Source organism: Propithecus coquereli, unplaced genomic scaffold (genome assembly GCF_000956105.1).
Source record: "Propithecus coquereli isolate 6110/MARCELLA unplaced genomic scaffold, Pcoq_1.0 Scaffold358, whole genome shotgun sequence".
Lineage (NCBI taxonomy): Eukaryota > Metazoa > Chordata > Mammalia > Primates > Indriidae > Propithecus > Propithecus coquereli.
The window spans coordinates 258,055-270,208 of record NW_012149263.1 but is presented as its reverse complement, the minus strand read 5'-3'; the positions used below and the strand labels follow the sequence as shown (position 1 = coordinate 270,208).

At 61.2% G+C, this 12,154-nt stretch overlaps 1 protein-coding gene across 1 annotated transcript in view; it reads right to left on the bottom strand.

Moving 5' to 3' along the window:
* CHST8 (carbohydrate (N-acetylgalactosamine 4-0) sulfotransferase 8) overlaps positions 1-12,154 on the bottom strand; it is a 52,636-nt gene that overhangs the window by 1,984 nt on the left and 38,498 nt on the right. Inside the window, exon 2 of the mRNA XM_012651521.1 lies at positions 65-102. Within this exon, the coding sequence (XP_012506975.1) occupies positions 65-102 (38 nt within the window). The remainder of the gene's footprint in view (positions 1-64; positions 103-12,154) is intronic.

Genomic DNA, 12,154 nt, shown 5'->3' with positions numbered 1-12,154 from the left:
TTCTTCCCTGCCCTCCCAACTCCCCCAGGCTGTGCGCCGAGATTTATCTGACTCTCAGACTTACGTTGCGGGGCTGCTGCGGCCTGATGTTGAACTTTATTCCTGGAAAGCAAAGAGAGAGGACAGTGTTAGCAGTGGAAGGACCACGTGGCTCCCAGGGACCTGCTTAGAGGCTCTTGACCGAGACGTCCAGGCTGCAGGGAGCCTGTGTGGGCTCTGGGAAAAGGCGGCTCTGGGGGAAGGGGGAGAGACCATGGCTTAGTGCCAGAGCCCCTCTGTCCCCCACCCACACAGAAAATGGGGGTGCAGCCCCCACACCGTCCCACTGGCTCCCAGCTGACGCCTCCTCCTCCGCATCACACCTCCCGACATGACCTGGGAGGTCTGGAGAGGCACCCTGCCTGGGTGCGCCCACACAGCTGCCCAGGGGGCAGCCAGGGGTCTCACAGGCCGCCTCCCACTTCATGTCACTCAGTCACAGGGGAAGGACCCCTCAGAAAGCCCCACACCCCATCAGCCACGCCTTGGATCTAGTCCATATTCTCTGTGCTGGAACGGGACAATTCACACGCACACCTTTGCACGCACCGGGCCTGGGAATGGGATATGCTCCCTGCCCTCCCGCTCTCAGGAATCCCCCACCCTGGGCACCTGCTTTGTGGATTTGGCCTCCTCGGCTGGCCGTGGGGCTCTGGGGTGAGCTGCCCGTGTCCAGCTTACCCTGGTCTCCAAAGGGCTGAGCAGAGCCCGGGCAGAGTGACTTACGGGCAACTTGGGGAAGATGGAGATGGATGCGTCATTGGCCATACTCCAGAATGTCCCCCTTGCTCACCAAAGAGCCCCCTTGTCTGGGCTGAGCCGGGGTCCCCCAGGATAATAGACTCTGGTGAGGGGAGCCCCTGGCCAGAGGAGAGGATTCTTCTTTCCAATCTGCTCGGTCTGTTTTGGGGGAGGGTCGCAAGAGGACAAGGACATTTCCCCCTGAGGGAATCTAGTTAGAAGTGTGGGCCTCCTTCCCCATTGCCTGCCTGGCCATCAGGGCCCTTCCTGCTCCTGGGCCAAGTGGGTGGACATTTTTGCTCTGAGGTTTTGCCAAAAGCCAGTCCAGTCGTGATCAGAACCGGCCACCCCTTTCACAAGCAGAACTAGAACTTCCAGCTGGCACAGCGGGATGCAGGGCCAGCCACGCCTGCCCAGACCCTGGCTGCTTCCTGGGGAAGGAGAGTGGCACTAGTGGCCCAGCACGTCCCCAGTGGTCGCTGTGTACTCGACAGAGGTCCGGCGGCTGGAAGCCTAGCTGGCAAGGGACACCCAGGTCTTCCCTGATCCAGAGACTCTACGGGTCTCTCCATGGGCTCTGGTTTTACAGAGTCTGCCAGTGTCTGACCCTGACAGTCTGAGGCTGTGCCCACAAATCTCCTGCATTCATTAGCAAGTGAGGAGGGGGGTGCAAGGTCCCCACTGGTCTGCCAAGCCTCAACTCCCTGAGTTTGCTGGGAACTTCCTCATATTTCAAAGAGGGGCAGAAACGAAGGCAGAACTTGGGCACACTTCCCCTTCCTTTGGGCTGGGAGCAAAGGTGCGCCCTTCCCTGGGCAAAGGGCAGCATCCCCACCTTCCTGGGTATTCCCAAGCTTACGCGTGCATGCGTGTGTGTGCACATGTGAGCGAGCTCCGAAACAGGCCTTCCAGACTCGTCCTCGGAGGCTGAGAGGAAGCTGCGTGTAGACTGTTGCACCCCCTGGGTATGGGGCGTGGGCAGCGGCTACCTGGCTTGGGAGGCGCCTGTTAGAATCAAGCTCCTCACCACGGTTCCCTCTCGCAGCCCAGAGCCTATCTCCCTCCTCGTCCTCGCCCCTACACCACAGCCATCTCCAGCACGAGCCTCCCACGCTCATTTCCCTCTGGTGTGTGGGGGTTCTCTCCCGCAGCCAACGATGACAGCTCCCTTCGCCAGAAGGGACTGCTGCGTCACTCGGTTTCCCTCTCCATGGCCCGGTTCACTTAATTATTTTCTTCTGGTGACGGCAGCTGGCTCTGCTAAATCACCTCTCCTCCTCGGAGTCTCAGATACGGGAATTTACTCTGCTTGTCACTCCCGTCAACTTGTCAAGGCGTGATGGCATTTATTTATATTCCTTTGCGGAGCCAACAAGCCACGCCAGATCTGGCCAAGAGTGGGGCTGAGGAGCCCCTTCCAAAAGGCGTCTGTCGGTCGGGGAAGCTGGAAGAGCTTGTGCTGCGGCCCCTGAGGCCGTGACCTCCCCCTGGCACTGCCCCCGCAGCCTAGGAGAGCCGTGGGCTGCGGGTCCTGTCCCGTTTCGTCTGTGCGGACCGGACAGGAGGGCTCTGTCTCTCGGACCTCCAGACTTTGAGCCTTAAGGTACTTCCCAAGGTTGGCCCCCTCTAAGGCTGGCCAGGCTAGAGCCCTTGGCATGGCCTGGAGGACAGAGCCCAGGGCTAGGTGGGTCTCCTGAGCTCTTGGCCACACATGCCCACAGAGCTGACCCGGCTGCAACTGTCCCCTTTGAAGGAAGAATTGTCTCGTGGACAATAACAGATCCGAAAACAGCAGTAACACGTCTTACCTGGAGCCGGTGGGTTTGCCACAAGCAGTATGTTCCTGACCCTTAGAATTATGGCAGCTTATTGGGCACAGATTAACCCTGTCCCCACAAGCCACTTTTGCATAAAGACAGAAAGGTAGCAAAGGAAATATAAAGGGCTCTCCCCCTCACCAAGGGCCGGGTGTCCCCACTTTTTCCGTGGAGGCGGCTGCCCTTCCTTGCACTGCTCAGGTAAAGGCTGAAGCAAAGACCACCCCAGAGCTAGGCGAGGGAACTCCGGGAGCCTGGGGCGTCTGGGGTCTGCACATCCCCGCTGGGCTGTTCTTCAGGACCCTGGACAGCTGCCGGGAAGGGCGGCTAAGGGCCCGTGAGGATGAGGAAGGTTTGCCACCAGCAGTCCCTGGTACCAGTGCTGTGGGGGAGTTATGGGGGGGGATTTGGCCTCAGTATAACCACCACCAGCCCCTGCAAGGCCCCCAAATAAACAGATAATGTAGATAAAATCAGAGCAACACAGCCTCAGTGCCCGGTCTCCTCTTCCATCCAAGGCCACCAAAGCTGCCAAGCAGCCCCCGCCCCCGCCGCCCCCACAACAGGGGACTCCAAGGCCAGCCACACACTTTGCTTTCAGAGTCTGCGTTACCCGTCAGACATGTTGACATCTGCAGGGGAGCCCCATCCCCCCACAGGCAGGAAATCAACAACCACTTTCTCTCTGTGGACAGATGACACTCGTAGAGAGGCGGAAATGCATGCACTGCGATAAGAGCGGCGGGAGCAAACCAGCGTGAGTTATTGGGGCTACCAGACGTGTTCGGCAGTGTGGACTCTCCGTGGGCTGCAGGTTTTCTTCTCCGTTGGCTGAAAGGCTTCCTGGCTGCCAGCGAGGGCCAGGCAAAGGCTGCTGAGAGTGAGCGAGGCCAGGTTCTTAGTAACCAGGCGTGCAGCCTGGGAGGGGCTGGGCTGGGGAGGGGGCTTTGCCAGCCTATGGGCGGTTCGCTCCCCTCCAGAGGCACCGGGGGGAGACCTGCTGGCTGCCACACAAAAGCCCCGATCCCCGAGGCCCAGGACCCACTGGGGTGGCAATTGGGGACCAGCCTTTTGGTCAGGCCCTGTAGACAGGCCACAACGACACGGTGAGGACAGAACCCAAGTACCTAGGAAGGGCTGGAAGTGCCCCACGAGCCCCTGACCTCCTCAGCCCCACACCTAGGAAGGCGACAGCTGCTCTGGCTGCTCAAGTGCCAGCCCCGGCCTGATGGGCAGAGGTGAGAGGGAACACTGGTCTGGGGGAGGCAGGGCTGTCCTTAAGGAGTCAAACACAGAGGGACAGGCATGGCAGAGAACTGGGGGGACAGGAGAGCCGTGGGGGTGGGTGCCAGTCCCAAGTCCCTGCCTTGGGTGGAGTCTGACTCGTGGTCCTTGGCTCTTTCCTGATGGAGCTGTGGCCTTGGCCACTTTTGCACTTCTGGGCCTTCTAGTGGCAGAGCCTGCGTGGCAGGCCACCTCCCATCCATTTGCACTGTACGCTCACGTGGCCACTTGTGTGGCCCAGCTGGCCAGGGAGCTTCCAGGGCTTTTGGCTGCTTCCCTTGGCTTAGCCCAGCCCGAGACAGGGGACACGAAGGGGAAGCCCTGACTGCATCTTTGTCCCCCACATGTGCAGGACTCCGAGTCCGAGCTTTGGCCCCAGCCCAGACTCCCTACAGTGGCATCTGGTGGGACCAAACACTGCTGTCCTGGGCAGCACGGGCTGTCGGCCTCTGTGCTTGGGGCAGGGCCAGTGTCTTGTCTGTTGGTGTCAGTCTGGCACCATGCCTAGCATACAGCAGGAGCTCAATAAATGCTTGTGTGAAGGCCGGAGCTGCCGGGACTGAGAGCTCGCCCTGGAGGTAGGGATGGGTGTCGGGCTTCACCCTGTAGAATTCCAGCCCAGGACTCTGGCTGGAGCCTCCCAGCCTTGGAAAGGCCCACGTGTCTGGGAGGCAGGTACCAGCCGCGTGGCCAGATACAGACAGGGGCAGCCCCAGCCCAGGAGTCTATCCAGCCCCAGGCCCAGCCGAGGGACCCTGAAGCCTGGCTCTGCTCCCCCCACCAGCTGCAGTACAAGAGCTCCTCTGTCTCTCCTTCCACCAGCTCAGGCTCTGCCCTTGTGAGGTCTCTGCTGGCCCCCAGGTGAGGAACAAACTGCCCCAATGAAGCTCTGACTGCCTCATCGTGAAATGCCACCTCCATCTGGGCGGGTTGTTAATATGCAGATTAGCTGCAAAACGGAAGTTTCAACACACTTAGCAGTCAGAGGGCAGCCTGGACTCACCGCACAGAATTCAGAGGAAAGCCTCAAATTCTCACTTGTGTTTGCAGGAGAATTCAACTGATTAAATTCTCTTCTGGGTCCCCAGGGCTAGCCTCTGTCACAGCCATGCCCACCCCTGCTGCCCAGGACAGGTAAATGGGGTTCCGGGTGGGGCTGCCGCAGACACAGCTGCCAACTGTCCCTGTGCCGTGAAGGTGGCTCTGTGGCCAAGCGTGGACCGAGGTGAGGCGATGGTGGGACTTCCGGGCGGTGGGCGCAGCTCCTGCGGCAACCTCTCCCCTCGCCCCTTGCGCTCCGGGTGGGCTTCTCCCCATTGCCTCTTAGACAACCAGACTCGGTCACAGCGGGGTCATGCGGTGACCCCGACCTCTGGCTCAGACCGGAGCAGGGCTTTACTCTCCCCTCACCCGGAGGGAGAGTCCACTCTGAGCCACAGTGAGGGCAGCGTGTCGAAAGAGAACAGAGAATGTACGCGTGCTGCTGTGTGGCCTTGGACAAATCCCTTGACCTTGCCGAGCTGTTTCCCCTGTAAAACGAGCTAACTGCGTGCGTCTCGCAGGTCCACAAACACGCCCGGAAACGAGCGCGGGGCTGGGCGTGGCGGGCGGCGCTGCACGGAGGCCGTCAGGTCCTGGCGTGCCAGTCGCTCGGGCTCCTTTGTGCCACCTGCGTTCCCCGAAGCCCGGCCCCTGCCCCCGGCGCGGGACCCCAGGACGGTCTGCGGCGTGGGGAGCGGGCATCTTCCTGCCTCGGACGGGTGAACACCTGACAGCTCCGACCGCCGCCTGTTTTGTTTAACGATCCCAATCCCTCGCCTGGGTGGTCAGGATCCGGGATTCGGCTGGGTGGTTCCTGTCAGCGCGGCCCCGGCTGCGAATCCCCTCGGAGCCGTCAAGGAGCCGGCATCTGCGCCGCTGTCAGTCAGCCGCTCAGCCGGTTCGCGTCCGCGAGCCCAACAGCTGTCCCACCCGCTGCCCGGCTGCCGCGTGCCCGTCACTGTGGGGGGGAGGGGAGTCCTGAGCCCCCCCCCACGTTCCTCTGCCGTCCACAGGGAGGGGTCCTCGACTGCTTCAAAGCGCTCCTCTGTCAGAGGCTGCAGTGACCCCCGCGGTGCTCAGTGGTGCGTGTGGTCCCAGCGCCCACGCGTCATGCAACACCCTGCACGGTGCGTGCTGCCCAGGCCGCACTGGGATGTCTTATGACCTGTCGCGCCATGCACACGTCTGTGCGACGCAGGTGCGTGCTTCCTGCTGGGTGACGTGGCGTGCCCCGGGTGGGGAGTGGGTGTTCATGTCCCCGTGTGGTTTCTGCGAGTCCCCCCTGGCACGCGGCTTAGGGCAGGTCGTACCTTTTCTTTCCTTCATGTATTCTTTCAACACACGTGGGCTGGAAGAACAAGCAGGAGTCAGTGAACGCTGCTGCAGATGAGAACGAACAAACTGTGGCACCAGCCGGCAGCTCGTGCTGCCCCTGGGCACCCGGCTCCCCACTTCCTGGGCCGGACGCAGCAGCACGATCAGCGAGCCGCCCACCCTGCAGCCCGCCACACAGGCGCTCACGCCGTCCTGCACCCTTTGTCCTTTCTGTATGGGCCAGGCAGCGTCTTAGGTGCCGGTGACGGTGTCTTAGCCAGCAATGGGACAACCATGGCCCTACCCGCGTGGAGCTTACGGTCTAGCCAGGAAACGAGGGCTGGACAGCCATTCCCCGTGTGACGGGGCGTCAGAGGGCCAGGGCGCCAGGTGACATCTCCCGAAGGTAGTGAGGACACTTCTGGCAGAGCTTGCTGGCCTCGCACCATGACAATGAGGCTCGTGGGATGAAGGGATCGGCCTGGAGACTGAAGGGCATTGAGGAGAGGCAGGACCACGGCGCTAGCAGGGCGGCAGGCAAGGGTCTTACCGCTCTGGAAAGACACTAGACCTTCCGTCCCGAGGCCCGGGGGAGCTTCCAAGGGCTGGAAGCTGTGGAGTTATTTTGAATTTAAGGACCACTCGGGATGAACAGCAAAAGAGCAGAAAGCTTGGTCAGGGGATGTTGCCTTTGTCCAGGCAGGAGACGCCTGAGGCCTGGCCCCAGGGGATAATGAGAGAAAGTGGCAGATGCGAAGACTAGTTCAGGAGTGACGTTAGCACGGTGGTGTGCTGGGAAATGCTAACAATGGGCTCTCTGGGCAGTGGGGCGGTGGGGGGGGTGAGCCTGGTTTGCAGCGCTTGCTGATTTCCACAGTGCGACTGTCCCGCCACGGCACATTTCCAGCTCCTGATGCGACCGCGAGCCAGCTCGAGGCTGCACCCCTAGGACCCCCAGGGGACTGGGTGTGGAGGGGACTCCGGTTTCTGGCCTGAGCAGCGGGCAAATGTTGGGGTTATTTCCTGCAAAGGAGGGCGGGGCCCTGTTCAGTCTGAGACGCCTGCAGGTCTCCCGGGGGCAGATGTCGGGAGGGCAGTTGGAGGAGGATGGGGGGCGGCTGGTCAGAGCAGTGGGGCAGTGTGGGAGCCTGTTCGCCACCTGTGGCTCTCCTGGGCTGGTAAGGGTGTGGGAGCAGCACTTCTCAGAGGAAAGCACGCAGAGGTGCAGGGCCGGGCCTGAGCCTGCCCTCCTCCTGGCCCACGGGGAGCCGCAGCTTGGGCGCTGGGCAGCGCGGCCTCACAGCACTGCTCACGGTGGGTCTAACCGGATGGATGTCAACGACTCCTCTTGTTTGGCTGACAGGGTGCCTGGTGACCACTCTCCTGTCAGCTCTGCAGGAAGGGGCCTGATTTGGTCTAAATGATAGTGAATTCCTGCCGTGGGGTTATCAGGAAAGAGCAGTGAGTCATGCCGGAGCTGGAGCCGAGGCGGGGGCAGCTCCAGGGAGGGGCTGCCTGCTTGCAGGAAAAGTGTCGGCACCACCCACCAGCCTGGCCCCGAGACGGACACCCCAGAGGCAGACACCGGCAGGGCCTCCTCGTCCACTGGAGCGGAGTCAGGCCATTGCAGGCGGCCAGCGGGGCAGCCTCATTACCAAGGTGGCCAGACTGCGAGATAATGATCGGTGTAGCTCCAGCCGGCCTGGGATGTGCTGTTCCGGCTGCAGCGTCAATTACAGAGCTGGCCAGGGCTGTCAGACCCCACACGGCTGTTGCCTGCGATACCCTGAAGAGCCACAAAAGTAAATCTGTCCACGCTGACGCTTCTTTGAAGTGCTCCGGACTATAGGCGGCTCTAGCCTGGGGGAGGCAGTCCGCACCCCCTGGGAAGAGGGGGGCTCCCGCAAACCAGGCCGAAAAGGGCTGCGCAGGGGCCCAGGGTTGGACGGGCTGATCCTTGGGAGACCTTCCCAGAGGACCGTGCCCTGGTGATCAGTGCTGCCCACTGATCCAGGTGATCTGATCAGATCTAGGGGTCCCTGAGTCTAGGTGGCGGCCCCAACTCGAGCACGGTGGGTGAGCGGCTGCAGCTTCTGACACCCCCCCACCCCGATCTCCAGGGTCTTCTCCAGCATCAGGGAACACCAAGGGGCATGGAGGGGTCACACTGTGTGCCCCAGAACAGAATAAAGCCTCTGGCAACTCAAAGGCAAGGCCAGGGGCAGCCTACAGCACTCAGGGGGCCCTGGCAGCCGTCCAGCTGTTCTCTGCCAAGGGTCTGGACAGCTGTGGTCCACATTGGAGAGCAGAGATGAATCTCCCAGCACAGGGCCTCGAACTCAGAATCAGGTCCAGCCAAGGGCCAGGGCCAGAGCAGTTCGGGAGGCCTCTGCCTGAGGATTAGGCCAGCTTTTCTCAGGGGTAAGACCCCTGAGAGCAGACATCAATCCTGGGCTCGGCAGTGGCTGGCTGTGGGGATACCACCATCCCTGGATACCCGGCTGATAGCCCACCTCTACTCCCTCTGAACGGCCAGCGCTTGCTCTGCCCAGCCCAGCACCCCAAAGGTAGCAGCAGACCCCGCAGGGCCACGGGGCTGAGCAGGGTGGCCCCAGGCCATCACGGGGGCACTGCCTGTCCTCCTACTGCCCATCACAGCCATCCACGTCACACACTCACATCTAGACCACAGGCCCCTTGCACCTCACTACCTCGCCCAGCCTCCGCCCTGAGGCACCGACTGCAGGGCCGAGGAAGGCAGGAGCGAGGGCTGCGTGTTCGAGGTCATTCTGGAGGCAGCTGGGGAACCTGGAGAAGACTGAGGCCCAAAGGAAGTGGGAGAACGGAGCAGGATTATCACATCGTGACACAGGTGAGGAGCGGTAAGGCCTGAATCTAGGCAGCGGTTTGGGGCTGGGCGGTGGAAGAAGGGGAAGGTAGATTTTGCAGAGCAACCACGCAGGAGGGCTGGAGGGTCTGGCGAGTGAGGGGTGTCCGGGGTGAGGAGGAGGAAAACGTCTGGGGAGAGCCCCACGAGACACTGCGAGGACCCGCACAGAAAGGGAGGTCTGGGGGGACGGAGGAGCCAGCGGGGGAGAAGACGTGCCCCTGGGTTGTCCTGGTCAGACCGACTTGAGACCACCTGCAGGGAGACGCTCTCAGCTGGAAACGGTACGGAGCTTGGGTGAAATCAGCGCCCATTAGCCAGCTCTGGGCCACACACCTCGGTTGTGGAGGCAGCGGAGACGCAAATCACACGACCCAGCCCTGCGACTTCCAGCACCCTTGAAATGTGCCCACGTGGTGGCACGATGCCACCCTCATTAGCTCCGAGCACTAGAAATACCAGGGATGTTCAAAATTGTCATGTGTACTTAGAATCTGCCAAAGTTTTCTAAGGCAAAGACACCTCCCCCGTTCTCCCCTCTCCAGCATTTTGGGGGTGTCGCCTCACTCTGCGAGAGGCACCATTTGTGGGGAACTCGATGCCAGGGCTTGCCTGGGTGGGGGTGGAGGGCTGCCGAGTTCCTGGAAGACGCCATCCGAGGTCCCGGAACACTCCTTTCACGGCTGAGCCGGCCCCTTCTTAGCCTCTGCTTGCCAATCTGCAGCAAAGCCTGGAAATTAGGCCCGGCGGGCTTTGCAAATGCGACGTGCCCCCGTGTAACGACTGTGTCGCTGGCTAGGGTCGCCGTGGAGGGAGAGCTAACGAAGGTTCTCTGAGCAGTTTTCTGCTTCCTTTGAAGTCGGACCCGCGTGGCTGCTCTCAGGGCGAAGAGAGCTGACTGAGGGCACAGACCCGCCCCCACCCCCGGCCACGTGCGTTTCCAGCGGAATGAAGACTCCAGTCTGGATCACCGGGCGTGTGTTGTGGGCAACTCTTTGCAGGTGTGAACTGTGCTATTCCGGGAAACAAAAACAGCTGGGCTTGAGCCTGCGGCCTTTTGCGCCTGCGTGGGGTGGAGGTGAAAAGCTGCGCGGGCAGGTGTGCGCAGGGCCGTCTTCTCCGGGATGAATGACCTGCTAGCCGGGTGGGAGCTGCCCGGCGCAGCCTCTTCTGCGGGATTAAACGTCACTCCTTCTAATGACTTGATTTATGTCTGGAGGTTTACAGCTCCAAACAAAATATTGTGATGATGGCAATAAATCACGCCGGGGACGCTTGCGACGGCGACTGGCGTGTTTTCTGTTTGTCGGGGAGCTGACTGCGAACCAGGGCCGCTGTGCGCCGGCGCGTGCGGGGCAGGGTGAGCAGGGCGCAGGTGGTGTCGGGCGCGGGGGAGCTTCCGCGGGGTGGCAGAAGCTTTGAATGCCTGAGGCTTTTATGAGAATCTGGGGTTGGAGCTGGCAGGATTTCCGAAATCCGGAAAGCCACAAGAAGGCACCATCCTGAGCTCCGAGGGAGGCTCGTGGGCGGCGCATGTCCCGAGAATGTCATTTCCGGCTTTCAGCTTTCTGCCCTGCTGCGTCCGCAAGTGAGAGTCATGAGGGTGGGCCAGGCTAGGACGGCTCTGCGGGGCTGAGCTCCTTGGAAGAATGATGATCAGGCCACAGACAGGTGTCCCCTGGGCTGGCATGTCTCGCTCAGATGAGCGGCAGACAGCGACCGCTCTCACGGAGACCGTGGCCTGCAGAGCAAGATCTCAGAGGAACTGAAACCAACCCCGAGGTTTGCTTCTGTAGTAGATTTGCACAGACCCCAGCCTGGGCTCAGGTACAAACCAGCAGCCCCGCCTTCCCGCCTGTGTCCTTAGCTGGTCTTGTCAGAGACACTGTCACCCTTGCCCCCGACATCTGGGACCAGCTGTCCCTGTGAGCTAGGGCAGAGGCTGGAGCCAGCATGCAGGGGGAGCAAACACTTGAGGGGCGTGCAGAGCACCCTGCCTTGTTCCCACTGGCTCAGCTAAAGCTCCATTTTGGCCAGAAGTCTGTGACAGTAGAAGCCTGCTCAGTGGCAAAGTCGATACTGTCCCTGGCACCAAAACAGGGGAAAGGTGGTGGGACCGGGGTGGGTCAAATTTTCAGGGCAAGGTCTACTCAGCCCAGCAGAACACAGCCACTCGTTCTGCCTGGGGCGCTTCCTCCAGAGACAGAGATATGTCCTTGGAAGAGCCCTGCAGCCTAGAACGCTGCAACAAAGATAGTCTGCCCAGGTCATGGGCCAGGGTGACTCCGGATGCTGGGTGATGGGGAAGCAAACCATTCCCAGGTGTAAGGCCCCAGCCCCTGCTCCTAGCATAATTAACTGGGAGGTGTAGGTGGGGGACTGAGAGTGGGGAGCAGTTCATGTGCTGCACGGGGTGGGGGGGTGTCTTCCTTGTCAGATGTGATGGAACACTGACCATGGGTAGATGTATGTGGGTGGCATATTGATGGCAGGTGGGATGCTGGGGGGATGGTGCAGAGGATAGTGGATGAGAGGGTGGAAGGTTGGTGGGTGGATGGTGGGTGGATAATGGGTGGATGGTGGGTGGATAATGAGTGGAAGGGGGGTGGATAATTAGTGGATGGTGGGTGGACAGTGGGTGGTTGGTGGGCGGAAGGTGGGTGGTTGGTGGGTGGATAGTGGGTGGATAATGGGTGGAAGGCGGGTGGATAATGGGTGGTTGGTGGGTGGATAATGGGTGGATGGAGGGTGGTTAGGTGGGTGGATAGTGGGTGGAAGGTGGGTGGAGGGTGGGTGGATAGTGGGTGGAGGGTAGGTGGTTGGTGGGCAGAAGGTGGGTGGTTGGTGGGTGGATAGTGGGTGGATAATGGGTGGAAGGTGGGTGGTAGGTGGGTGGATGGTGGGTGGTTGGTGGGTGGAAGGTGGGTGGATGGTGGGTGGTTGGTGGGTGGAAGGTGGGTGGATGGTGGGTGGTTGGTGGGTGGAAGGTGGGTGGATAATGGGTGGAAGGTGGGTGGTTGGTGGGTGGATA